Source organism: Equus asinus, chromosome 5 (assembly GCF_041296235.1).
Source record: "Equus asinus isolate D_3611 breed Donkey chromosome 5, EquAss-T2T_v2, whole genome shotgun sequence".
In the NCBI taxonomy this organism is placed as follows: domain Eukaryota; kingdom Metazoa; phylum Chordata; class Mammalia; order Perissodactyla; family Equidae; genus Equus; species Equus asinus.
In genome coordinates this window covers 3,057,838-3,084,837 of record NC_091794.1, presented here as the reverse complement: position 1 = coordinate 3,084,837, position 27,000 = coordinate 3,057,838, and the positions used below count along the sequence as shown (strand labels likewise).

The window sequence follows — 27,000 nt, the reverse complement described above, 5'->3', positions numbered from 1 at the left end:
AAAGAACTGTAATTGTTAAAAGAAAACTATTAATACTTAGTAATTTTTACTCTTTTTCTAAAATACCTCCCTAGAAATTTAGTTTGTTTAGCTCATTGACTTAGGAGTCCTGCAAAATCCTCTCAAGATGGTACTTTCATATTTAGAACTACATATTTTGCTTTTATAATTAATACCAAATAAACATCTGTCTGTCAGTTTGACCACTAAAAATTGCTATGAAAGTTCCTTTCCCAGGAAATGTGGACTACTTTCCAGTGCCTTTTTCAGCCTCATCAATACTTGGAGAAGCTGACTGGACCACATTCTTTTTTTTTTTTTTTTCACTAGTTTTCCTCCAACAGACAAAAAGCATTGGTAGCCATTTAGTCTTTCCAAGTTGGTGTCTAAGAGGCCACTGAGAGAAACCAAGGATTCTATTTCTATCCTTGTTCCTCAGCCAAGACTCTATTCTTAGCCTGATACCAAGAATACTCTATCCAGGAATGCCTTGTGAAATTAGACTACATTGCTGAGGTTGGTTCAAAGATCCTAAGTATGGCCATCATCCCTGGAGCAGCTGTGGCTGAAAGGTCTGAGTCACTCTTACCACTATTTAGGGCTTCCAATCATCTCTGTGTAAATCTCAGCTTCGGCAAATGCTCGTTGGGAGTCATCATAACTAGACATGTTGAAAACATCCCAGACCTTCACTATTTCCCAGACCCTACTAACTCAGAGCCCAGAATTGATGCCCCAGAGAAGCGATCCTGTTTTTCTCACATTTAAAATTATGAATAAATGTGATAGAAAGGAGAAACCACTTACTCTATAAATGTGGGCCTCCAAGGTGACCCAGATAATTTTGCACACCACAGGCAGGAAAGCCCTAGTTCCCCAAAACAAGGTTTAAAATCAATACCAGTGGTGATCCATTTCTTAAATAAGTAACACTGTAAACCTGAGTAGCAGACCATGTGATTTATCTAACAGAATAATAAAATTATCAGGTTATTATTTTTATTAAGCAGCTATAACAATTACAATCATGACATCAATAGCTCGTCCTTACTGAGTGCTCACCATGTGCTGGGCATTTTACAAGCACTGTCTGATTTAACATCCCAGTGGCCTTATAAAATACTATTATCTTTTATAGATGAGGAAACTAGGTGACTTTGCCAACATCATCCAAATTGGTTAAAGTATCAAACTGGGAGTTAAGCCAAGGCCTATATTACTCTAGTTCCTGAGTTTAGCATTCCTGCTCAAAAAAAGCCCAAGAAAAATATATATAATATATAAAATAAACAAACTATATAAAAATAATATAAAAATATAATATATATTATATATAATATATATTTTATTTTTTATATTTGCCTATGTATCATTTCTTGCAACTTCACATTATCATTCATGGTAATTAAACTGGACAAGAAAAAGTCTTATAAATACGCATTCAGCAAAGTACTTACATAGTCAATGGGCTTGAGAGATTTGACTCTAGATGTTGGGCAGCCACAGGAAGTGAGGTCAGCATAGAGGCCTTCTTCTAACACACACTGATTGTTAGAAAAATCCTCTTGGTAATACAGGAGCCAGCTAAAAACCAAGCAGTCAGACAGTCAGTCAAACTGCCTCAGTTGGCAATGTGGGCTCATCATCCTGCTGTGGGAACTGGGGTGGGAGGAGGGCAGAAAAATCTGGTGTTCACCAGCAGCAAATACTCAGCATCAGTTAAAAATACAAGTTACCACCACCATTTATTGACTACCATGTACCAACATAGGCTAGGCACTTTACATGTATTATTTCACTGTGTCCTCAGTAATTCTATGGGTAGAAACATATGCTTATTTTTATGGGCAACAAAACTAAGGATTAGAAAGGTTAGATGATTTGCCCAAGGTTTAAATGATAGAGATGAAATTTTAAATAAGACATCTGTTTTAAGCTAAAAACCTTCACTTCATTCAGTACATTCAAATACAAAATCCTGGGATCAAATTATAGTGATTATCCTTATCTAATGATGAGCTTGCTCCAGTCTAGGTGAGTACAGCAGCTAGATTCCTAGAACCACACATCAGTATATAAAATCTGTGCCCTGTACATCTGATAGTCAGTGGAGGTTTTAAAAAAGAAATGAACCCTTTAGAATCTTCGATAGTGAGTTATCTTCAATACAGCACTCACAAAAAACTTGGTTCAGACATGCCCTTTTGAAAAGAAGGAGCCCAAGGGAGAAATTACTTGGCTAATACTACTTCATTTTGCTCCATTTAGGGCCTAGCCCTATATTTTAAAATCACCAGAAGTGTATTCTGGCTGGACCAGGTTAGCTCTGGATAACCACAGAAATGCCCTGTGACCTTATAATGAACAAAAAGATCTTTTAAAATTTTAATATTTCTTCACTAGACAAAAACATTAATTTTTGATAGCATTCTATTACCTATACAATAAACATACAATATAAACATTCAAAATATTTAGGAAATAATCTAAAATAACAGTAAGACAAAAAATCACCAAGATGCTGCAGAAGTTGGCTCATCAGTGTTCTGTTTCTCTCTATTACACAATGGCTCATAAACAAGTTGGGCAAAGTTAGGAGAGGCTAATTAGCAGTTGATCAATGATTAAAAAAAATTGAGGCGGGGGTCAGCCCCACGGCATAGTGGCTAAGTTTGGCAAACTGCTTTGGTGGCCCAGGTTCATGGGTTCAGATTCTGGGTGCAGACCTACACCATTTGTCAGCCATGCTGTGGTGGCAACGCACATATAAAGTGGAGGAAGACTGGTACAGATGTTAGCTCAGGGCTAATCTTCCTCAAGTGAAAAAAAAAATAATTTCACCATGTAAAAAAACAAAACAAGTAAATCTCTGTAAATTTAAAAGAAATTTCGTTTTTAAACAACAGTAAAAAACACTCAATAAGCATACTTACCAACCCCGAAGAACTTTAAAAGAACATGGAGTGAATGAAGTCAAATCAGAAATCTCTTTTGTAAAATCTATACATTCACCTTGGAAGCTGGGTTTACTGAATGCTTTGAGCTACAAAAACAACAAACAACAATTACACAGAAAACAAGTGTTTGACACCACCACAAAAGCAAATTAAAACCTTTAGTTTTATGTCTTTATAAAAAGTTCAGCAAAATACGAGACTCACTCATGTTAAGAATGATATTTTGCTTAAACTCACATTCTTTTTTCCTTACACATTTCCAGGAATGTTACATTTATCATTTTTATCTATTTCTTGCACCAGATTCTGGGTTCATATACTAAAGTGTGGCCCTTGTCCATTGTATCAAATAATTATTATCCCCTGTGGTGAGACTACATGCATAAAACAAGGAGCAATTTAGCGCTGAACACAAAGGAGGTCTGGATTGCATGCGGTGTGGTTGGTATGCCTTTTCTCACCCCAAGTCTCCTGATCCACAGTTAATAAAGAGAAGGAGAGAGTGTAAGCTGCCTGTGAAAGCACAGGAGCAGATGGCAGGAAAGACAGCAATGACGGGATTAGTGGATGACTTATGGTGAAGAAAGACAGACGTGTGCATCATGCATTTCAGCTTACAGGCTTCAGTTTGCGGATAAGAATACCTTGAATATACAGCTTACAGTTACATACAACTAAATTTCTGCTTTAGTCCTTTTTGTCAAGAAAAATCCATGAAATCTCAGCTATAATTCCCTTTAAACCAGAGATATAATAATCTGCAAGTCTAGTGTCCTTGCATCTTTAATAGGCAAGAAAAAATTAATGAGCCCTATAAATATTTCATAACACATGGGAGCCTTGAAATAACAAGGCCCACAGGTCCACCCTGCACTGACAGGCCTGCATTGTAGACTGTAGCTAAGGACGCATCCTAATGAACAGACCGCCTTCTCTCCTGCTCACAGTGCCACTGAGAACAAAGCTTCTTTGAGCAGCTGATGTTCACCTCCTTCATCTTCACAAGGGTCCTCTTAGAGACTGATGGTCTCTGAGTTCTGAGGAATCTTTTCTTAGCTATCTCTGCTCTGACCTTGCTTAGTCTGATATCAAAAATCAGCCAAAACCAGGAAGGTGAGAGAACCAATTCCCCCAGTGAACTGTGGCTTGCCTGCCAGGACTTCCTAGCATGAAACCAGGCTTTATGTGGAGCACTGCAACGCTCAGGGACTCCCTGCCTTGAGGAGGTCCAATCCAGCACGTTCTATCATGGTCCCTCTGGTGGATACAGAAGAGAGCGAGAAAAAGGAAGTCCACAATGAGAGAGACCTCTGGAACAAGTCCCTCTATAAGAACCATTCTATGTGTCCAGGGAAAATGCCCCCAAATTCCTGGATAAGAGTATATATTTTGGTTAGTGGTTTCTTGGACTATGTTTTTTAACTTAAAGGTTTATAAAGCATGAGGCTGAAAAGTAAATCACATTTAATTTCCAAAAACGTAGGATAATCTCTCCTACATGCAAATATTATCTTAATTCACAATAAGAACTGGAAAAACCACATGAGAACAGAGGTCATGGCTGACTCATTCACGACTTATGTTCCCACTTTGTTGAATTAGTTATTTTTATATTGCTGAGCTTAAGAGTTCCATTTCAATCCATAACCATTAAACCACAAAATGTCAAATTCTGGTCAAGTGACACTGCAAGGTAAGCATACTGCAGATGGTATAGACAGCAGCCACTTCTAGTTGTTAGTCTCAGTATTCATACTCAGAAGCATTAATTAAAATCCACACAGACACACACATACACTCACACAATCTGCCATAAAGTATCTTTTTTATTTGATGGGTTAAAATATTCTTTGATCAAACTACAAAACCAGGCTTAATGCTGATCTGAGTTTATTTTTCCTGCAAAAATGAGATATGGTATATGGTTCACCCAAAATTTGACCAGCCCTGGAAAAGTAACACCTCATTTTGACTACCTTGTAAATGCCTCCAGAATAGAATAATTCTCATAATGTTCTGACGATGGTCCATAAAGAAACCAACTCTGTGTTTACTAACTATAATAATTAAATTGTAGTTTCTACTCTTGATGAAATTAAGTCATGGGAAAAAGCCATTTTGATAAATCACTACTTTGGTTTCCTTTCCAGATTAATGGAGAATAAATGTACAAACTAACTCAGATAGGTTGCTTAGAACATAGGTGAATAGTGAGATGAACAAGATGAGTTTATTTCAAACTACACCCATCACTCCATGCCATCTGGGCATGGCTCAATTCCTAACAGAACTTTTGTTCTGCTGTTTTGCTTTTGTACAGAAGCAAAAAAACCAGATGGGCACCACTGGCTTGAAAGCTGCCTTTTACACGTATTATTTTGTATCTTCTTTAGAACTACCATCTGAGGTAGAAATTACCATCACTTTATAATGAAGATTTTGCAGAAATTCTTTTTAGTATGTACTTTTTCATTTGTGATATACATGAAGATATTTAATAGGTCTTTAATCTGACAAACTAAAAACTCAAGAATTAATTGCTGACCAGAGACAGAAGTCGTGCTTGTTCTACAATATCACAGTAAGTTTTTGAGTGTAATTTCACTTATTCCAATGCTAACATAATTTCTATGAGAAACTTTCTCTCCTGTCCAGACGAGACTGTGGCCCCCTGGACCTCCCTCACACAAACACGCCAACAAAGAACAGTCCATTCCCATTCTTCTATAAATTACACTGCCTCATCTTGTAGTGTTTTGTAGTTCTAACATTAATTACATATTATACAATAAGTTCACTTCCCTGATTACTCACAGAGGCTTCCTTTACTTAGATAAGTAGTACTTCCTGAGTGTTTCTGGCCCTCAGAGTCTATAAAAATGATCCTGTTGTAGAACCACAAAGAAGTGTTTTCCTCTACTGCTCTTAAATCTGACTGATATTTGATTAAAACTTATATTTTCCTATCTCCCATACATCAGAAAAGTAACCCAACTGTTAAAGATCCTGCGACCACTCTAAAAATCAATGCGGCCAAATTATCCAATATGAGAAAATATTTGGTTGTTTTTTCTTGGCCAGAATCATGCATAAAATGGAAGAGGGGTTCAATATTTAAAGAAATACAAATTTCTAATTACATTTGCAAATGGACTTGAAAAAGATTCTAGAAGAGAAAGGTCCCTGAGGGTTGGCCCAGTGGTGTAGCGGTTAAGTTCACATACTCCGCTTCGGTGGCTGGGGGTTCACCAGTTCGGATCCCGGGCACAGACCTACGCACTGCTTATCAAGCCATGCTGTGGCAGTGTCCCACATATAAAATAGGGGAAGATGGGCAAAGATGTTAGCTCAGAGCTAGTCTTCCTCAAAAAAAAAGGAGGGGAAGAAATGTCCTTAGTTGGGTCAAAGAGGGGAACTGGTTATAATTCCTAGAGAATGGCTGACTATAACCTGCCTGAAAACTAAACTCATTTTTATAAGATTTAATCTAATGAGATGTCTGATATTCAGGACTTGCTGAGAGAGACAGAGATGATGACATTATGAACATAATACACATTCTGTTTATTTTTTGTTTCGTTTGGTAAAAAACTAAAAACAAAAATAAAATGCCACCTAATTATGAAGAACCATATAACGATCCTGCACATTTTGAGTTGGCACTAAGACTTAGTGATTGATCTTCAGATACAGGAAAAAAACAATCTTCTCAATAAAAGGAGGTGTTCTGTGTCCCAAATAAGATATATCTCATCATAATATGCTGACACATCAGCAGTAATATTTTTATTAGCATAACTCTCACGATGTATATTAACCTCTACACACAAATATTTTCTGGCTTTTCTCTTCTTAGGTTGCACGAGGCTCCCTTTAAAATCACCAGCATAAAAAAATTCCTTCTCTGACTTGAACTCTGAGATGTAACCTCCTTCTTATTCCTGAGACAGGAAAAAGAACTACCCCATCTGAACACAGCATCTGAATTGTCAATCCCATCACAGCTACTTGTGAAGGAGAAAATACTTCCTAGTCACTGAGTGGAACCAGAGTGTCAGCCAAGACCCATTTGTTTTTCTCTGGGTAAGTACAAAAACAAGCACAACATTCTGAAAATTTGGTCCAATGGAAATAATAAGAGCTTTGATACTGGGTAAACTAAGGAGGCTTTGTCTGCATGTTACCAAATATCCAGCAATCATATACCTGTCAGAACCGTTTATTTCACAAGGAAATAGCTGAGCCACATCCAGAAACATGAAGTGGGGTGATTTCACTGGGCGTTTTCTACTGCTTCCTTTCTCTTCAAGTTGGACTGGAAATACTGTAAAGAAAATCCTCCGAGCAATCTGCCCCAAACCAAACAAGGAAGTCCGTAAAAAAGAGCAGAGACATAGGAGGGGAGAAACAGGGCTTAAAAGAATGTGACTTTTTATCTGCACTTAAAACTCAGATGATGTGCAGGTTGGAATTATCCCTGTTTGACTCTTTAATTTACTCATGTTATCTTGATTGATGGGGAAAAAGTACTTTAAAATTGCACAGTTGGAGTTTTCAAAGATTCAAAATAAAGCTCTGGCAGGAAGTGTCTCCAGATAAAACAACTCAACATATTCAGAAAGGAAACGTGCCCAATAGGCCTGAGCTCATCAGAAAATAATAAAACATGAAAACTCTGAACAGAAACATGGTTAAACTCAGCTGATTTGAAATAAACACTGACGTGAACACAAAAAACATACACTCCAAGAAAAACATTCAGCATTATGTAAGGCTAGCAAATGTCAAATATTATAAATGAATCACTGTTTTGGCTCTTTGAAAGAAATTTTCCCAAATTTGTTATTTAAAATGAGACTGAGGAAGCAATGTCTGTCACCCTCTCTTCCCTCGATGGCTGGACTGCTCATATTGTGATATGTCTTTCCTTGATGTAAAATCCTGAAAATGTGGTTAAGTGGAGTCAGACACTAAGAAAAATGCCTGTTTTGCTACTTCTAGCTGGGTGAAATGACACAAATTCTCAATCTTGGTTTCCTCATTAATAAATCGGGTTAATCCTGACCTCACAGAGCTATCAGAAGCACTAAATGAGCAAAATTTCTAGCCCCCAATAGATAATACACAAACATTAGGCTCCAGAGCATCAATGGATCCTTTAAACAATGAACGCACTAGAAATGAAGCAGCAGGGCAGCAATGTTACTAGCGCTTTTAAGAAACATTTGATTTGGGTATTAGAAATACATTTACATAATAAGCATGCCAAGACAGCCATTTCTCTACAGTGAGTGGGCTCCTCCAAAGACAACGTAAAATACTGTGCTGAATAAGAATGTGATACTGAAGAATGGTGGGCAGTAGGACAGAAAGAGTGGCAAAGGTTCAAAACGACTCCAACATGGTCAGAGCTGACACCCTGCCATGACTGTGACAGATCCAGGCCAACATCCCCCGTAACAGAGATGGGCATCTTCTGCTCACGGGTACCAAGTGACTGCCCTGCACATGGACACATAAAAGTTATCCAGGGGAAAGAGACAGACTGAAGAGAAGGGGAATAAATACTTTTAGTAACAATTGAACAATTATAAGAATATTTTTAAACATACCAAATGTGGAGGTTCATTTATCCCAAGTGGTTCCTGAAAAGTATATTAAAACATGTTTAAAATTGTAATCATATAATCTTTCAAACAGCAAATTTGAAAAGATTTTGAGTTTTGAAAATATCCTTTGGAAAATGAAAAAAAATGGTCTGGCCACTTTACTAGATTCCTTGAACTAGCTATGACCCTCAAAGAACTCACTGAATTACCTTATAATAATTTTAGTATTTATTACTAATTCATTTCTAGTAATATTGTATCTGGAAGAACACGTGCCCCTGTGTCCACTAGAAGATTGTGTCTGAGCTTCCACCATTCCCTTTCCCACACCATCATCTCATGGGCACCTTACTGTTCTGCACCGTTTGTTATCCACACTGGCCATCTGCACACGAGGAGATCATTCCCTCCTTGTGGATTGCCTTTCCAGCCCCACTTCCCTACCTGGCAAAATATCCCTTAAGATGTTACTTGCTGGCATGGTCCCCAACTCCCAGCTCTGGATGCCCTCTCCCCTGCTCTCTCAGCACTGCTCACATGTTACCTTCTCAGAAATAATACTGTAATTACTTATCCAGACATCTGTCTCCTCTAAGAGACAGACCTATCAGGCCTGTCTCGTTCATCTTCTGTCTCCAGTGGTCAGTGGTATTTGACATATCAGAGGCACTAAATAAATGCTGAATGAATGAACTGATCAGATTACAGAGCCATACCATCTATGTGCTAATGCCACCTACCAGCTCTCTATGGAGTCTATAGAAACTCATATGCTGTTGCATTTTTTCTCTATATACACATAATGCAACAGTTCCACTTTTAAAAAGAATGTTCCACATATTCAGTCATATGACATTACGTGCCCTGGCATTGGTTATGTTCAGACTTAACTCACCAGTTGGATAGGTCGTATTGACATGATCGTATTATTTGATCCTCCCCAGTCAAAAAAGCATTTGTATTTCCCTTTCTCTAAAATGTATTGTTCTCCACAGAAGAACTTCTGCTGGTAGGCAACCCATCTAGTAGGGAAAAAAGGAAGAGGAACAGAGGTGATGTAGAACCAAGCAACCAACCATTTTAAACACCAAAGAATCTCTCGAGGTTCTCAGAGCAGGAGACTACTTACACGCCACTTTTAACGTGAACGGATCTTGTTTCACTGCCAAAGCCAATTTCTTCTAAGTCAGAAACTTCCTGATTTGTAATGTCAATAAACTTCCCACTTTCTAGGTCAGAATCGAACAGCATGATAGAAGATTCTATAAAATTCTAAAAACGGGAAGAGCAAAGTTTAGGAAAACATATGCATTTTGTTTTATGGATTCCTGTATCTTAGCACAATTTTCACATACTTGTGAGACAATTTTCACACAAATAACTCCAGGAAGAATTTAAATGGCACTGGAAATAATTTTAATAGTCACTACTCCTAAATAATTTAAAGGAAAAAATAAGTCTGAATTTACCTTAGTCAGGAAAACATAACATTTTTGTACAAATGGAAGCTTGTCAACAGTTGGTAAACTGCTGGGACTGACAGGTTGTGACATGTAACACTAACTGTAGAGGAAGCTACAGGCTCTCTTGTTCTAAAGAGTGAGGGCCCCATGAAACAGTGCCCTGCAGGAATTGTGGGAGAGGAGTTATGAGCTTAAATGAAACAGAAAAAATAAAATTGGCTCACAAAAAGATTGTTTATTAAAGAATCAAAATGAGAGGAAATTTTAAAAGCTTTTATAGTCAGACAACATATTTAAAACAAAAATACCAGAAACATTCTAAGACCCAACTTGATAAATCTGCAAAAGACACAGACAACTGACAAAAAAGATTAACATTAAAAACAAATAAGCAAATGTCTAATTTCACTACAAAAAATAAAGAAATTCAAATTAAAACTAGATACAATTTTCACTTTTTAAATTAAGAAGGATCTAAAAATCCAGTTTTGTCAGGGAACATTGCCAGTGGAAATATAAATTGGACAGCTATTTTAGAAGATAATTAAAAAATATATTTAAAAGACTCTTTGAGTCTGAAATTCCCTTTTTTAAGTTTCCTAAAACTAAATGATGGGCAATTTATATGCAAAGATGCTTATGATGGTGAAAAGCTTTTGGACAGAATAAATGTCCAAAAGATGCATAAACATAAGCCTTTATGCATCCACCATTTGATGGAATAAATATTACTAAGAAGAGTTTTTCATGAGCTAACAATTAAAAACACATTCTATACTTACTACTGGCCAGCAGCCTTACATGTGCCGCCATGCACCACATCGATTCTCTTACTATCACCCCAGTTTACAGCTAAGGAAACTGAGTGATTTTCCTGAGGTCATACAGCTACTGTGCGGCAAAGATTGAATTTGAGTCCAAATATGTCTATTTATGTACCCTAAGCAATTATCACTGTTAGACAGTAATGTAAGAATGAAAGAGCAGGGCAAAAACTCAAACTTATGAATTTGGTAAGATTACAAACATGCAAAAACACTCAACTTTTCATTAAAAAAAGCTAGAAGAAAAAAAACCCAAGAGTGGTTGTGTTTGGGTGCAGGGAAGTTGGACAATTTTACCCTACTTTTTTTTGAAATCTTTATAATAGGAATATTTTTTATTGGAAAATATAGAAAACGTTAAAAAAAACCCGCGCCAAAGCCTCTTCCCCTCCCCATTCCTTCAATGTTGGTAAAACAAGTCTTAGACCTATGGGAAATGTCACCAACCTCTACAAGTCTCAACAGCATCACTTTCTCCCCTTTATAATATATTACAAATATAATCTCATAATAGAAGATTTCTAGGATAAACACTCATTTTATATAAACATTTTATATAAATAAATAAACCTTTTATATAAAATAGTGTCCAAAGAAACCAAAGCATCTATAACCAGAGAAAGGAAAGACATTTTTTAAAAAATTTGAGATTATGACGGTTTACAATCTTGTGAAATTTCAGTTGTACATTATTGTTTGTCATTCGTGTTGTAGGTGCACCACTTCACCCTTTGTGCCCATCCCTCACCCCCGCCTTTCCCTTGGTAGCCACTAATCTGTTCTCCGTCTACATGTTTAACTTCCACTTATGAGTGGAGTCATACAGAGACTGTCTTTCTCTGTCTGGCTTATTTCACTTAACATAATTCCCTCAAGGTCCATCTATGTTGTTGTGAATGGGACAATTTTTTTTTTATGCCTGAGTAGTACTCCATTGTATATATATACCACATCTTCTTTATCTAATCATCAGTTGACAGGCACTTAGGTTGCCTACCCACCTTGGCTATTGTAAATAATATTGCAATGAACAGAGAGGTGCATGGGACTTTTGGAATTGCTGATTTCAAGTTCTTTGCATAGATACCCAGTAGTGGGATGGCTGGGTCATATGGTATTTCTATTTTTAATTTTTTGAGAAATCTCCACACTGTTTTCCATAGTGGCTGCACCAGTTTGCATTTGCACCAGCAGTGTATGAGGGTTCCTTTTTCTCCACAACCTCTCCAACATTTGTTACTTTTTGTTTTGGTTATTTTTGCCATTCTAACAGGTGTAAGGTGATATCTTAGTGTAGTTTTGATTTGCATTTCCCTGATGATCAGCGATGATGAACATCTTTTCATGTGCTTATTGGCTATCTGTATATCTTCTTTGGAGAAATGTCTGTTCATGTCTCCAGCCCATTTTTTGATTGGGTTGTTTGATTTTTTGTTGTTGAGTTGTGTGAGTTCTTTATATATTATGGAGATTAACCCTTTGTCGGATATATGACTTGCAAATATTTCTTCCCAATTAGTGGGGTTTTTTTTTGTTTAAATCCTATTTTCCCTTGCCTTGAAGAAGCTCTTTAGTCTGAAGAAGTCCCATTTGTTTATTCTTTTTATTGTTTCCCTTGTCTGAGAAGACATGGTGTCCGAAAAGATCCTTTTAATACTGATGTCAAAGAGTGTACTGCCTATATTTTCTTTTAGAAGCCTTATGGTTTCAGGTCTTACATTTAGGTCTTTGATCCATTTTGAGTTTATTTTTGTGAATGGTGAAAAAGAATGGTCAGTTTTCATTCTTTTACATGTGGGTTTCCAGTTTTCCCAGCACCATTTGTTGAAGAGACTTTCTTTTCTCCATTGTATGCCCTCAGTAACTCTGTCAAAGATTAGCTGTCCATAGACGTGTGGTTTTATTTCTGGGCTTTCAATTCTGTTCCATTGATCTGCGCACCTGTTTTTGTACCAGTACCATGCTCTTTTGATTACTGTAGCTTCTTAGTATGTTTTGAAGTCAGGGATTGTGATGCCTCCAGCTTTGTTCTTTTTACTCAGGATTGCTTTAGCAATTTGGGGTCTTTTCTTGTCCCATATGAATTTTAGGATTCTTTGTTCTATTTCTGTAAAGAATGTCATTGGGATTCTGATTGGGATTGCATTGAATCTGTAGGTTGCGTTAGGTAGTATGGACATTTTAACTATGTTTATTCCTCCAATCCATGTGCATGGAATGTCTTTCCATCTCTTTATGTCATCATCAATTTCTTTCAGGAAAGTCTTGTAGTTTTCATTGTATAGGTCTTTCACTTCCTTAGTTAAATTCACCCCAAAGTATTTTACTCTTTTTGTTGCAATTGTAAATGGTATTGTGTTCTTGAGTTCTTTTTCTGTTAGTTCGTTATTAGAGCATAGAAATGCTACTGATTTATGTAAATTGATTTTATACCCTGCAACTTTGCTGTAGTTGTTGATTATTTCTAATAGTTTTCCAATGGCTTCTTTGGGGTTTTCTACATATAAGATCATGTCGTCTGCAAACAGTGAGAGTTTCACTTCTTCACTCCCTATTTGGATTCCTTTTATTCCTTTCTCTTGCCTAATTGCTCTGGCCAAAACCTCCAGTAATATGTTGAATAAGAGTGGTGATAGAGGGTATCCTTGTCTCATTCCTGTTCTGAGGGATGGTGCCCAGTTTTTGCTCATTGAGTATGATGTTGGCTGTGGATTTGTCATATATGGCCTTTATCATGTTGAGGTAAAAGAAAGACATTTTTAAAAAATTCTCTTGTTCTTAACTACTTACTTGTCAGCTTTCAAGGATCTAAAAATTGCTGACACAGCTAGATCACATTTCATTTGAGACCTAAGGATAAAAGATAAAGGCTTTTTCCTGAATTTTGTATTATAAAATAATTTCTAACCCATAATTGTGTTTTTAATTCCTCCTTGAGAGTAAACCTTTGGAACTTGAGAATACCTGTCACCTCGTTACTTTCACATGGTTCTTACAAAACGGGAGCCAGTGGATTTGTTCTTCATCACTCTTGCCATCCCTTCTTTTTTTTCAAAACACATGCACTTGCTGTCTCTTTGACCTCCCCTAAACCCCAATTTTACATATAAACGTACGTGTGTGTATGTATATGTGTACACATGTACATACACACACACACATATCTATATTTATCTCAATATAGACATAGACTTGCCATTTTCCAGATATAAATCTGGAATATATATATATAAAATCAAGGCTTTAACAGCCTATAAATGACTTGCATTAAAGTCCCCAGGACAAGCCTCCCAATTGAAATATGATGTTTAGAGCCTGGGTGCCACACCAACAAACCTGGTTATACTGATGACATAAACGCTCCTCACCCCCAGAAAGCTGAACAGGCCTGTTTCTTTCAACCTGAAAATGTGTAACCAGCTCAAGGCACCTGTGAGGGTACCATGTCATGATGGTGGGTGAAGGGGCCCAGTCTGGGTCCTAGTCAGGAACTGGTATCATCAGCCACCAGCCAAGTCAAGTCCAACCATAATGGGGTAATGGGTCTTCAGCAGCTGTCAATTATATGGCCCTTTCTTCTCCTACTGTGGTGACTGGAATGTTCCATCTCTGCTTTTACTTCTTCTGCCCCTATAACTGTTCATTACTGCCTGTTAGGGTGGTAGGAAGGGGGAGTGGGGATATGCTGAAATAGTCCACGGGTCATTGTATTATGCTGGAGTAAAATGGGACAAAGATATAAAAAGATAAATACAGATGTGTGCATGTGTGCTGTTTGTGCTCTTTAAGAAATAACTTATGTTATGATGTGATGTGCTTTACTTGAGCAACAATTTGCAGAAATCATAGGGTGTGGGTGGTAGGAGGATGGTAGCAGTGAGCAGGGTGAGCTGGGAAGCAAGTGGAAGGCACAGGTCACTTGACAATGATGCTGCCTGGAGCTGAGCAGAGAGAGGGATCCATTGTCACAATGTTACTGGGCACAAACACAGGTTCTTTTTAGCTGAGACGAGAGTAAGCCCACGAATTTTTCTCCTGGCTGATGTCACCTGAAATAAAGCCCTTTCCTTGCCATAAGCCTGGCATTCTAGTTTTTGCTTTGGCCCCTCTCGTGTGATGGGTAAGAAGAACCTGTGTTTGTGGCCAGTAACAATTTGGCAAGCCAGCCAGGAGGCTCTTTGCCAGTAGCTCCACAGCCCTGGGCCAACTGGGATTTCCTGGGAAGCAGTCCAGCAGCTGCCTAGGTGATTTGCCCTAGGGACTGCCCCCAGTACTTTCCGTCTGACCCAGCACTGATGGCCCTAGGCACATTTTTCTTGTGGCAGGGAAACAGGTTCTAGATTTGTTTGTTTGTTTTGCTTCTGGTGAGTTGATAGGCTCAGTCTGGAATAGGGTAAGCCACCTCAGGGAAGCCTTCCCCTTCCATTTATGGCAGGGCCATCTGGGGTCCAATAGGACCATCTGGGCATGCATTTGGAGTGGGAAGAGTTGTAAGACTTTCTACACTAAATCTGGGAACTAGTTCACTGGTGTCTAGTTTTCCTGTGTCTCTGTGTATCTGTCCATCTCTGTGTATCAGAATGGGGAACACACCATCTGTCCCCAAGCAGAGCCTATTGGGGCTGATTCTGAGTAGATGGTCTAATTAAAATTTTAAGCCAATGTCTAAAAAAGGATAATTTCCTTTTGTAACACCAGATGACCACAAAATTCTTTAGATCCCGGTGAAAAGAAATGGCCCAACAATGGATCTTTAAGTTGAAAAATTTTTAGAGAACTCTCATCAAAAACAGCTGTTTTATTGGTACCTATGAAAAAGACCAAATTAAAAGGAAAATACAATGGCTAGTCTTGAGAACCTAAACTTGGGGTCTCAGCTTCTTCTCACAGTTATACAGATGCTAATGAAAACATTAAATTAACAAAAGAATAAAAGGAAGCTAAGGAAAAATAAAGGGACTCTTTTCAACAAGGTGGAAATTTTTAAAGGAGTTTTTAAATAATAATAATAAGGTAAATAAGATAAATATTAAAGGGAAAAAAAAACAAAGAGAAATCAGAAAGGGAAGAGTGACAGGACTCATCCCTGCAGGATGGAAATCTTTCGCTAGTCATTAAAAACGAAAATGGGATGAATACAACAGACATGAATGAAGTTAAAACAAAGGTTTTAATAAAACACTGCCTAAGCTTGGGTGGGCTAAAGGGACCCCTAACTGGCCCCCCAAAATTAAAGGACCTCAGAAAGACCTGTTCTATTCACCTAAGTTTAAAAAAAACTTTAAAAGCCAGAAGACAAAAATCATGAGAAACCTAACCAACAATTTGTTTGGGGCAACAGTTAGAACACTAAGGTTAATAAGATTATAAAAATTAAAGTGTTTAAGCTAATATTATATAAAACAGTCATGTCAACATTGCCTAAATGTTTTTTTAGAAATGGATGTAATGTCTGGCTGGGAATGCTTCCCCTACACAGTATTATAATACTGAAACTTGTTAATGGAATCCTAATAAAAGTTACAATTAGAGGTATAAGAGTTGACAAAATTAAGATAAAGTTTTGTAAAACTTAATATATTTAAACGAGCTTTACATAAAATGATTACATCTCTTTTTGCCTGATTGTACTGTGGGGATAAATCACCCTTCAGACAATGTTAATTAAATATACTAAAGGGAAGGCAATAAAGTTGACTGAGCCCACACCATATGAAATAAAACTAGAGGCTAATATCAAGTACTAGAAAGATAATAAAGGCCCCCCACCAAGGTAAACTGGTGTAAGGTTAAATTATACACTTAGAAAGAGGGCCTTTGTTAAATGCTTTGTACAGACTTTTAAAGATGTGATACATTGTCCTAATTTTTTAAAACAATGACCATGGAGTCTTTGTGTGAATGTTTGTCTATATGTTATATATATATCAAATATATCATTTATATCAAATATAAATATATTTTTTATATATATATGATGTTTTATCTCCAGATGGTATGGTCAAACTTAACAGTTCCATTTAATTGAGTTAAAGTAAGCACTTACATAAGTTATTTTTAAACGTAACAGAAACGAACCCAAATATCTTTCAAGTTAACATGATAGGAAATAATCTTTGGTAAATAAAGGCTTGTTTAAGTTTGTTGGTTTGATTAAAACAGGCACATCTTCAGAATCATCAACATTAGATATAATGCAGACAAACAGCCTGAATTTACTAGTGAAATAAGCTCATGGTACCCCTGCTACAAATTTGTCAGCAAAATAATAGGTTAGAATGATAACTGATTTTGTCTGATGTGTCAAAACCTTTACATACAATCTAAATAATTACTGAAAAAAAGGTAAACTAGGGGCCAGCCCAGTGGCATAGGGTTAAGTTCGCATGCTCCACTATGGAGGCCCAGGGTTCACAGGTTCAGATCCCAGGCAGGACCCAGCACCACTCGTCAAGCCATGCTGTGGCAGCATTACACATTAAAAAATAGAGGAAGATTAGCAGAGATGTTAGCTCAGTCACAATCTTCCTCAAGCAAAAAGAGGAGGATTGGCAACAGATGTTAGCTCAGGGCCAATCCTCCTCACAAAAAAGCAAAACAAAAAAAGGTAAACTAATTAGATGTGAAAAAGATAAAAGTTTTTGGATGAACTTTTTAACAATAATTATGTGTTATGGTATATGTACTTAAAATAACTTCAAAACCTTTTGATAACTTAAAACCTTAGAGTTTTACAAAATTAAGTTAAATGATAAGAATTTATTAAGTATCTAGGTCATTCCCACATAAGAAAAAATATTAAAACAATTAATAAACATAAAATTTATCTACTTTTGGCTTAGCTCAGAGAAACTAAAAAGACTTAGATTTATCAATAAACATGTTTTGTACACAGTGAGAAATTTTCTATGAGAAAAGACATGTTTCTAGGAAGTCTGTATACAAGAAAAGGTGTATATTTTCAGTAAAAAAGATATAAAGCATAAAAATACTTCTGTTTGCTTTGTTAAGAAAGACAAATTTATCCTAAAGTACTAGGAAATAAAACAAAAGAAAGAAGATATGGGACAAATTCTACATGTAAAAATTAAGTGACAAAAGATGTGTAAAAGTAAAACCCTGAAAAAAAAAGTTTTGTACATGGTCTTTTGGATGAGATTAAAATGAACTCAATTAAGTGAACGAGTTTTAATATAAAAAAATAAGCTGTTACAAAATTAAAATTTGGTTCTCTCTCGTAAAAGAATACTTTTCTTGGGGCCGGCCCGGTGGCTGAGTGGTTAAGTTCGCATGCTCTGCTTTGGCAGCCCAGGGTTTCGCCAGTTCGAATCCTGGGCGCAGACATGGCACCGCTCATCAGGCCATGCTGAGGCGGCATCCCACATGCCACAACTGGAAGGACCCACAACTAAAAATATACAACTATGTACCGGGGGGCTTTGGGGAGAAAAAGGAAAAGTAAAATCTTTAAAAAAAAAAAAAGAATAATTTTCTTGAACTTTTAGTCTGTTCTTGATAAAGAGATTATGAAGTTTTTTTTCTTTGAGTAGCCTACCAGAAGGGTAAGGATTTTATGTTTTACTGAAATAAATTTCCTCTATTGTTTTTATCAGGTCTTTAATCACAGGTGCTAAGATTTTTCTTACAGCTATTTAATTTTCTGTATTGGCCTCAAAATCTTTGTCACCATGGTTAAATGAATAACTAAACATTGTTTCATAGGGCCTTATGATACTATGTAGATAAATGTTATTGATATAATGTTCAAAAAGTTATATAACATTCCTAAAATTCTCATCTGTCTTGGTTGTCAGGCATAATTCTAGTTAGTATCTTGAAATGTTATATGTCACAGAAATGGTCAAATTTCTTTATCAACTGCCATTTTTAAATGTTTTATTATTTACAGACAGTTGTTTTACTCTGATGCTTTTACAAATATGTTTCATCTTCAGAGAGATTCATGAAAAGGACTCTGACACTTGCTAGAATACAAGTTTTTGATAAACTTTCAGATTATAAAACTGAGCTGGATAAGAAATTACAAAACTGCAATGGAGAAACTGATGGCCTCATAGAACTGCTAACAAAAGATCAAGAGTTGATCTCATGGGACTAAATGAACTGATAAAGATAATTATAATATCTATGACTTTTTCTTTTGCAATGTGTCTGATTTTTTAATGTTTTGTTTTTTCAGGTTCAAGGAAAACTTTTTCTCTTTTCTCTCAAGCTAACTATGACTTATAACACTTTGGAGGATTATACCTTTGTAAACAAAATTGGAGCATTTATCTTTTTCTCCATACCTGATCCCTCCAGAATTTGGAAACTCTCAGTGAGTAAATATTGTTTTCATGACTATACAGTTATTTACATAAGTTCAATAAGAATCTGTTCTCCTCACAACAGGAAATAATTGGAAACACTGGTTATATTACCGTGGCTTTAACTGGAATATTATATTTAAGAAAAATGTGCAGACAGATATGACCAGACAGCTTTTGATGAACAAAGATTGGACTTTATGGAATAAAACCACTTGGAAATATTGGCCTACTGCCTTGCTTACAGGGTTCCCAGCAACCTTACCAGGTGAGTAAAAAAGGTCAGTTCTCTGACAGGTGCGAGGAACCTGAGAATATTTTGGGGTACCTCGAGAGAAAAGGGGAATTCACCCAGACCTGTAGGTATTACAGGCTGAGTCTGATGACAAGTTCTTGTTCTGGCTTTCCTGGCCTTGAGAGGCCTTCAAAGTTAAATCTGAGATTTTTTATAAAATCTTCCAACAAAACAGACTTATAGTACCTATATGATCAATTACTATTGTTGCTGTACTTATGTCAATAATTGGGCCAAGTTTATTAAAACTAGACTTATTTTACAAACCAATGAGTCTTAATTTGGCTATCTTTGGTAAAAATGAGAGTGATTTAGAGAGAAAAATTATGTTTCAATAAAAAACTATAATACCCATTTGTGGATATTAAATTCTAGTTCTGTCAATTGTCTTTGAGGTTTTCTTTTCTACCTGTAAACTGGACTGGATCCTGAATTCTTCTAGTCTCCTGAAATATCTGGCTACAAATCTCCAAACTAACATTTTCAATTTTTTCTTCCGTTTTCATTAGGAAACATTCAGAACTGCAACTGCCCTTTTTCCTGAAGTCCTGCAAACTGAAGTTGGACATCTTAACATAAACTTAAGATTCATGTCTGTTACTATGTAAGCCACTCAGAAAGATACCTGAACACCCGATGACACCATCAGAGACATTTCAAATTTCAAAAGATGCTTTGACTCTGACTTCTAAAAATCTTCTTGACTGGGTGCCCCCTGGGCTCAGGAACTGGTTTATAATTTGCTCAAACCGTTAACTTTCTTTTTCTTTTTGTCTCTCTAGAAATGCTTCTTATTAAATACCTGGTTACTTGCTTATACAATATAGGCCTAACTTTGGGAGCCCACCTGCATTATTGCCTTACTAGGAGACTGTTTCAGTCAGATGGACCAATCTATGCCCCTTATAAACAGGTATCCCCAGAGGTACCAGGTCCAGACTAGTTTTCAGGACTGTTTTATTGGATTCTCCAAGGAATTAAGTCTGTTTTTCAGGGACTGTTAAAATTTGGGTTGTCTATACTTCTTATCCTTCTGGTCAGATATGTAATGTGCCTTTAAATGTTGTTTCAAAACTGCTGAACAAGGTACAAAAATTCTAATAATACAAAACGTCAACCTAAAGCTGGGGACAAAAAAATTTTCCAAATAAGTGTTAAACAGTCTCATTCCTCTAACCAGACCTATGCCCCAATTCAACAAGAAGTAACTAGACCAGTCATCGCCCCAAATCCCTCAAGAGTGAGGAACAAATAAAATAGGGGAGAATTGATGCCGACCTTGATATCAGTTCCCCTACATTAAACCCAGCATATATGGGGTTAAAACCAAAAGCACCACCCCCTTTCTCTGCTTCTCTAGTTACATTCATATGTAAATAGCCACTTCTTTAACTTTTGTATCCTCATAACCTTTGAACCTCATAAGGCAAACAGAAATTACAAATTGTTAAAAGCTCAGGTGGCCTCATGCTGGACTCACACTAAAGTTTTAGCTAATTATGGGATCTTGAAGTTTATTACAGGGAAACTGATATCCAGAGAATATCAAGAAGCTGAAGCTTCCCAGAGCCCAATTCTTCAGCTTCCCGGCACCAGAATCCACCATCCATCATGGAGGCAAACAACTAAGGATGCCCACCTGTGGATTCCCTTATCTCACCATCCCAGTCTCTGAAAGCAGCCTCACAAGGCCAGAGGCAGGCTGGTGGGAAAGCACCAACCAGCAAGGCCACAGGCTCCCTCTCCCTAAAGCAGCTGCACTCCTCACAACCTTTAAAAACCTTTTCCTTCCATCTTTCAAGGAGAAAAATTTGAGGACTTACTCTCATCTCCCAGCTAACGTCACCCAAAATAAACCCCTTTCCTTGCCATAAGCCTAGCATTCCAGCTTTTTGTTTGGCCCCTCTTGTGTGACAGGTAAAAGAACCTGTGTTTGTGTCTGGTAACAACAGGACCCAGTGCCAAGTACAAGTGCTGACAGCATGTGAGTTCACAAATAAATTGACTCACATGGCTTGAGTCAGTGTCTTTCCCACTCTGTCTACCATTCCCAGAGACCTGGCTGAGGGCCACAGGAGTCTCCTCAGTGTCATCACTCTCCTCCTCCCATCTTCTGCTTTTGTTTATTCATGGCTTCTCTTGCCTTATAGCTTTTGGCTTCCTTTTTTTTTCTAAGTGCCTTTCTGAGCCACTCTCCTGGTTTTGACTCTCTCTGCATTCTTCATTCAAGCCTACTAACTATATAATATCTGACCTAGTGGACCAGTTGCTATCAATGGTGCCTCTGCTGGGCAGAGCTCTACCTCTAAGCCAGCTCCCACCACCTGGGGCTAAGTCTCCAGGGGTCACATGTACAAAGTGAGGTATAAAATATGCAAAAAAAACCCCACAGAAAGCAAAAACCAAAACATCTAACTGCATTGTGCAGGAGGTGATCACAACAGGCACTCAGGGTCACGTCCAGGGGCAGCCTTATGAGGTTCCTAGCTTACCATCATCCCTACTTTACTAGGCACAATTAAATAACTTTGAAAGTCACACATGGGGCCGGCTCCGTGGCCAAGTGGTTAAGTTTGCACGCTCTGCTGCAGCAGGCCAGGGTTTGGATCCTGGGTGTGGACATGGCACCACTCATCAGGCCACGTTGAGGCAGCGTCCCACATCCCACAACTAGAAGGACGTGCAACTAAGATATACAACTGTGTACGGGGGAGTTTGGGGAGATAAAGCAGAAAAAAGAAAAAAAAGATTGGCAACAGTTGTTAGCCCAGGTGCCAATCTTTAAAAAATAAAATAAAATAAAAATAAAAATAAATTAAAAAAAGAAAGTCACACAGACTTAAGTGAAGTTCTGTTGCTCAAGAAGAATGAAAAATGAGGGAATGACCTCCTATCTGTACTCCCATTTCATATTTTAAAAGTACTTAAAATCCACTGAAAAATCTGGACAGTTTAATACACTCTCAGGTACAGTACTCCCTATTGTGAGACAAAACTAATGAAGCAACTCCAGTTGCTTCAGGACCAAAGATAAGTCTTAAGGATCAGTAATTTGATTTTTTTAAAATTCCATACAATCCCTCAGCTCACTGGGCCCTGGAGCTCTGGTGCTACAAACTCCTCATGGGCAATGTAATGAGACACCAGTGGAGATCTGGTGTATCAATCAATTTAGGAGAAATAACCATTGCATATCACCTGGTTTCGGAGATCTGAAAAAGAGGTACAAAGTCTGAAAATCATAACAAAAGCAAACTCAAAAGTTAAACTAGTATAAAATTGAGGAATAAGAAGCATACCAAGAAAGTTTGATCAAGGAAGCCAAAGAACAAAAATTCTTTCTTTAATCCCTGGAGTCTAATACTGCTATATTCCTTCTGGCCTCCTTTTAAAAAAATAATCAACTCCAAGTCAATATATCTGCCTGACTCATTTGGAATTAGGAACACATTTCTGGTTGTCTGCTCCAAAGCACTCCATGACACAGATCACATTATCCCTAAGAGATATGTCCAGGATTTGACCTTAGTAGATTCAGAGTGTTCCACCTACAGGAGCGAGGACATTAGAAAGTGCAGTTTTCTATCTGTCCTTTTGTTTATTTTATATTACTTCAACTTAGATCTTAAATGTAGCTCTTCACTCTTTCCAGGTTAGAGATGTCTGAAAGTTTAGATGGGGAAGACACATTAACTCATGGAGGCTGTGACAACCACAAGAGCTTTAAATCTTACGTCTAACGACACTTTTCCATAGACTTACAATTTTCAAGGAGGGTAGATCTTATGTTGCACTCTTATCACAAAAAATTAATAACAACAATAAAAGGGACTAGAAGAAACTCTGGGAGGAGATGGATTTGTCTACGGCCTTGGTGGTGGTGATGGGTTCACAGGCCTCTACTTATCCCCAAATTCATTGAGTATATACCTTAAATATGTAAGCTTTTTACATGTCAATCATACCTCAATAAAGTGGTTTTAAAAAAAGAGAACTTCTCCTCAATTACATGCTATGCCGTATAAAATTTTTCTAAGTATAACTTGATAAGTTTAAGCATTCTTATAACATATGCATATGTATAATTCTAAATTGTCTAAATGTGTATAGATATTTTTAGTATATTTCATCTGAAAATATTTTAGTGAACATAAATTTAAATTATAAATAAGTTGTCTGAAAGTCATGTCAAGAATTATTCACTACATACATGTATTGGTTTGCAATGTGACCATAGCTTTATAGCTACAAATGAAATGCTAAGCAGCCTCTGGGTGAATACAATCCAGTTTTCCACTGGCAAGGTGCTCTTTTAGTCTAAGCATTCCATAACAGAGGGAAACAGACAATACAACGTGGACTCTAGAGTAGGACAGACTTGTCCTCAAATCCCAGCTCCACGATACCCTCTGAGATGCTCATTGTCTGTATCTATGAGATTGGAATCATGAGTCTATCTCATTGGCTCTGTGAAGATTAAGTGTAAGCATGCACGCAAAGCCATTATAAGTACTTGACAAATGTTAGGATTATTATAATGAGGATTATGATAACATCTTTAACCAGGAGCTAACGACCAATCTTTTAATTTTTAAAAAATCTAATTTAAAGAGAACAGAAGATTTTCTTTGAAGGGCATTTTTACTTATTTATATAAAAACTGTCATCATTTTTGTAAGTGCCCAAAACTTCTGTGTGCAGCAGTATTAACATGCCCATTTATGCCAATTTTTCCAATGTATATTACCATAGACTATCTATATCAAATATCTCTTAATTATTTAGTTATCCAGTGACAGGATTTACATCTTTTCATATTTTCTACTTTTTGGAGATTTCAACTAGTGACTTGGAGTTTTGTTTTTCGTTTGTTTGCTTGTTTCAGTCACAGTCAACTTTGGAAGATACAATCACATTCAATGATAACATTTCTAGGATTGGCAATACTTCAATTCTCTTTTTTAAAAGAGGAGAGAAAAAATTAAAAATTATTCACTAGTAGATGGAAGATGATTTGAATCATGACCCATAATTTCCTCAGTGTGGGTGGTCACACCTACCTAAAATTAAAAAGATGAAGGCTCTGTCTTCTTTTAGCTTGCTTGCCTTTTAGTGGTCAAGAGTGGCAGGTAGAGAAAACCCATGGCCCTTGTTTTTGTGGACTAATTATCTCAAAAATTATCTATCCATTGCTCAAGCAAACTCAGTGCCCAATCTTCAGTGGACTGTCCTATATTTCTTTCAGGTAGAAATGGTTTCCAACTCACTTTCTTACTGACAAGGATCCTTCTAGAATAAAAAATGCTCCCTTGTTCCCTGTGCTGCTTCTCCTATTCCAGCTCCTCCTAATGATGGGGTGAGGGGTTGCTGGCCCACAGACAGAACCCTAAAGGGGCAACCCACACCACCCCTGTGCTCATCCAGAGTACACGTGGACCCAATAATTACCCTTCACTTTGTTATCACTTCCTTCACAGAGGGCTTCAGAGGCCTTGCCAGATAGTTTAGAGTTTATTTGGGTAAAGATTATTTTGGAAAGAGATTGCAGTGGTTAACTCCTGAATGATAAGAATACATCCCCTCTGAACACATTAAAAAGTCTCCAGAGCTCATCAGAAAAATGAGCAACATTTGATAAGTCCTGATAGCCTATAGAACTCTCTAATATCTCTCTCCTCTTCTCTCTGCCTTCATCAGCTTCAACCTAGAGTCCTGTAACATTCTGGACCCCTTGCCTCCAGACAACCTCCTTCACCCTTGCCTTTTCTTGATATAGTCACCAAAAAGATCTTTCTAAACTGCTAATCTAATCATGCTCACTAGGCCTAAAATCCATCAGTGTCTCATAGTCAAGTCAAGAAAAAGAACCTGAATTCCTCAACACGGCATATAAGGCCCTTCATTGTCTGGTCCTGGACTCATCCTCCCGAAGTTCTCCCTAATATCCTGACTTACCTGCATTTCCCAAACACACCAATTTCACTGATGTAAGGGTTTCTCAACCTCAGCACTATTAACATTTTGGGCCTGATGACTCTGTTGTCGGGGCTGTCCTGTGCATTGCAGGAGTGAAGCAGCATCCCTGGCCCCTACCCACTAGATGTCAGTAGCACTCCCCCCATCAAATAAGGACAATCCAAAACGTCTCCTGACACTGCCAAAGCCCCCCGGGGGTAAAGTCACACCAGCTGAGAAACACTGGCTCACAGCCTTGCCTTCTTATATGTTCATCTCTTGCTAAAACAGCACCCATCTTTCCCCTTGAGCCTGTCCTGGAATTTCTCCACTTGGCGAACTCTTGAACTTGAAACCTCAGCTCAGCTGTCTCTACTTCCAAGTGGGAGTAATTGACCTTTCTCTGGGTACCATGAGTACTTTGTGCTCAATCCAACTACAGTCAAACAATATCAAACATTTACGTAAGTGCTGTCTTCACTAGCAAACTGCCTGCTCTGAAAATGCAGGGACTGAGTCCCTGCCACTGTTTCTCCAGCACCCAGCACAATACATCTAACAAAGCAGGTGCTCAGAAAATGATTATGGAATCAACGGATGAAGAGTAAACATCGGTATTCTACAATAATCATGACAGTTAAGAAAAACTGGCAAGTCATATAAGCAGTTCAGTTTAACGCTCTCAGGTTTCAGAAACATGTTATAACCTCATGTTCAGTCAGAGGTCATGTCCAGTTTTCATGGAAACATAAGACAGATAGAAAATTAAGAATAAGGAAGCTAACTTACAGCTTGTAAATACCGGAAAGACAGGATGGGACCACTTAATGCTCCACAGGCATTACTGTCTTCGAAATCTCCTTCTTCAAGCAAGAACTGCTGGCCTTTAAAATGTTCTTTTTCATAGGCAACCCACCTAAAAATACAGAGGACACCCAATCGAGCCATTAATAAAACCGTAGTCAAGAAAGCAAGAGAGAAAATCATGACAAAGCACCTGGTTGCACATCACTGTATTTTTAAAAGCACCACATTTGTTTTGTTACCATTTACAAAGACAGACAAATGGTGTATGCTTCATGGCTCAATAATTTTTATAGTTTGGAGGCTTTTCCCAACAAAAGGTTAACTGTTGTAGAATTGCAACAGAGCAACACTTGTTAAATGGCATGACCTGATATCACATATCAATGTGGAGAATAGTTTGCCAAGTAAGAAAAAAGGGAAAGCACAAATAGCCAATGAGAAAAGTTACAAACCCACACTGAAATCCAAAGATAATCATTCTTGTTTTACTGATTAAACCCTTCTGAAAACACAGAATGATCACTATATTAAACATTTATTCAGGGTTTAATCAAAGGGACCTCTCACCAGGCTTCAGATCTAAAACAGAGTACAAGTGGTTTAGCAAAGAGGAACTGGGGCATGCAACCGGGCTGGTATTAGCCCTGGTGGCCTACGTGTATACAAAGACTTCTGTAAATATTTACAGGTGGGAAATGGTGCTCCCAACATTTTATCAGTAGTGATAATGGAAACAGGAAGCACTGTGGCAGAGTACTTTCCA

The 27,000-nt window shown here is 37.5% G+C and overlaps 1 protein-coding gene and 1 long non-coding RNA gene across 4 annotated transcripts in view; one reads left to right on the top strand and one right to left on the bottom strand.

Moving 5' to 3' along the window:
• The window catches only part of CRYBG3 (crystallin beta-gamma domain containing 3), a 106,054-nt gene that overhangs the window by 21,770 nt on the left and 57,284 nt on the right, over nucleotides 1–27,000 (bottom strand). For all 3 annotated transcript variants that reach the window (XM_070508534.1, XM_044771741.2, XM_014864084.3), the window contains 6 exons: nucleotides 26,220–26,346; nucleotides 9,696–9,838; nucleotides 9,462–9,588; nucleotides 8,570–8,602; nucleotides 2,934–3,043; nucleotides 1,458–1,584 (listed from right to left, as the gene is read on the bottom strand). In XM_070508534.1, the coding sequence (XP_070364635.1) occupies nucleotides 1,458–1,584; nucleotides 2,934–3,043; nucleotides 8,570–8,602; nucleotides 9,462–9,588; nucleotides 9,696–9,838; nucleotides 26,220–26,346 (667 nt within the window). The remainder of the gene's footprint in view (nucleotides 1–1,457; nucleotides 1,585–2,933; nucleotides 3,044–8,569; nucleotides 8,603–9,461; nucleotides 9,589–9,695; nucleotides 9,839–26,219; nucleotides 26,347–27,000) is intronic.
• On the top strand, nucleotides 3,051–26,192 carry LOC123286128 (uncharacterized). The gene is made up of 3 exons (XR_006528407.2): nucleotides 3,051–7,040; nucleotides 19,054–19,448; nucleotides 19,985–26,192. It is a non-coding gene; the product is annotated as an uncharacterized lncRNA (long non-coding RNA).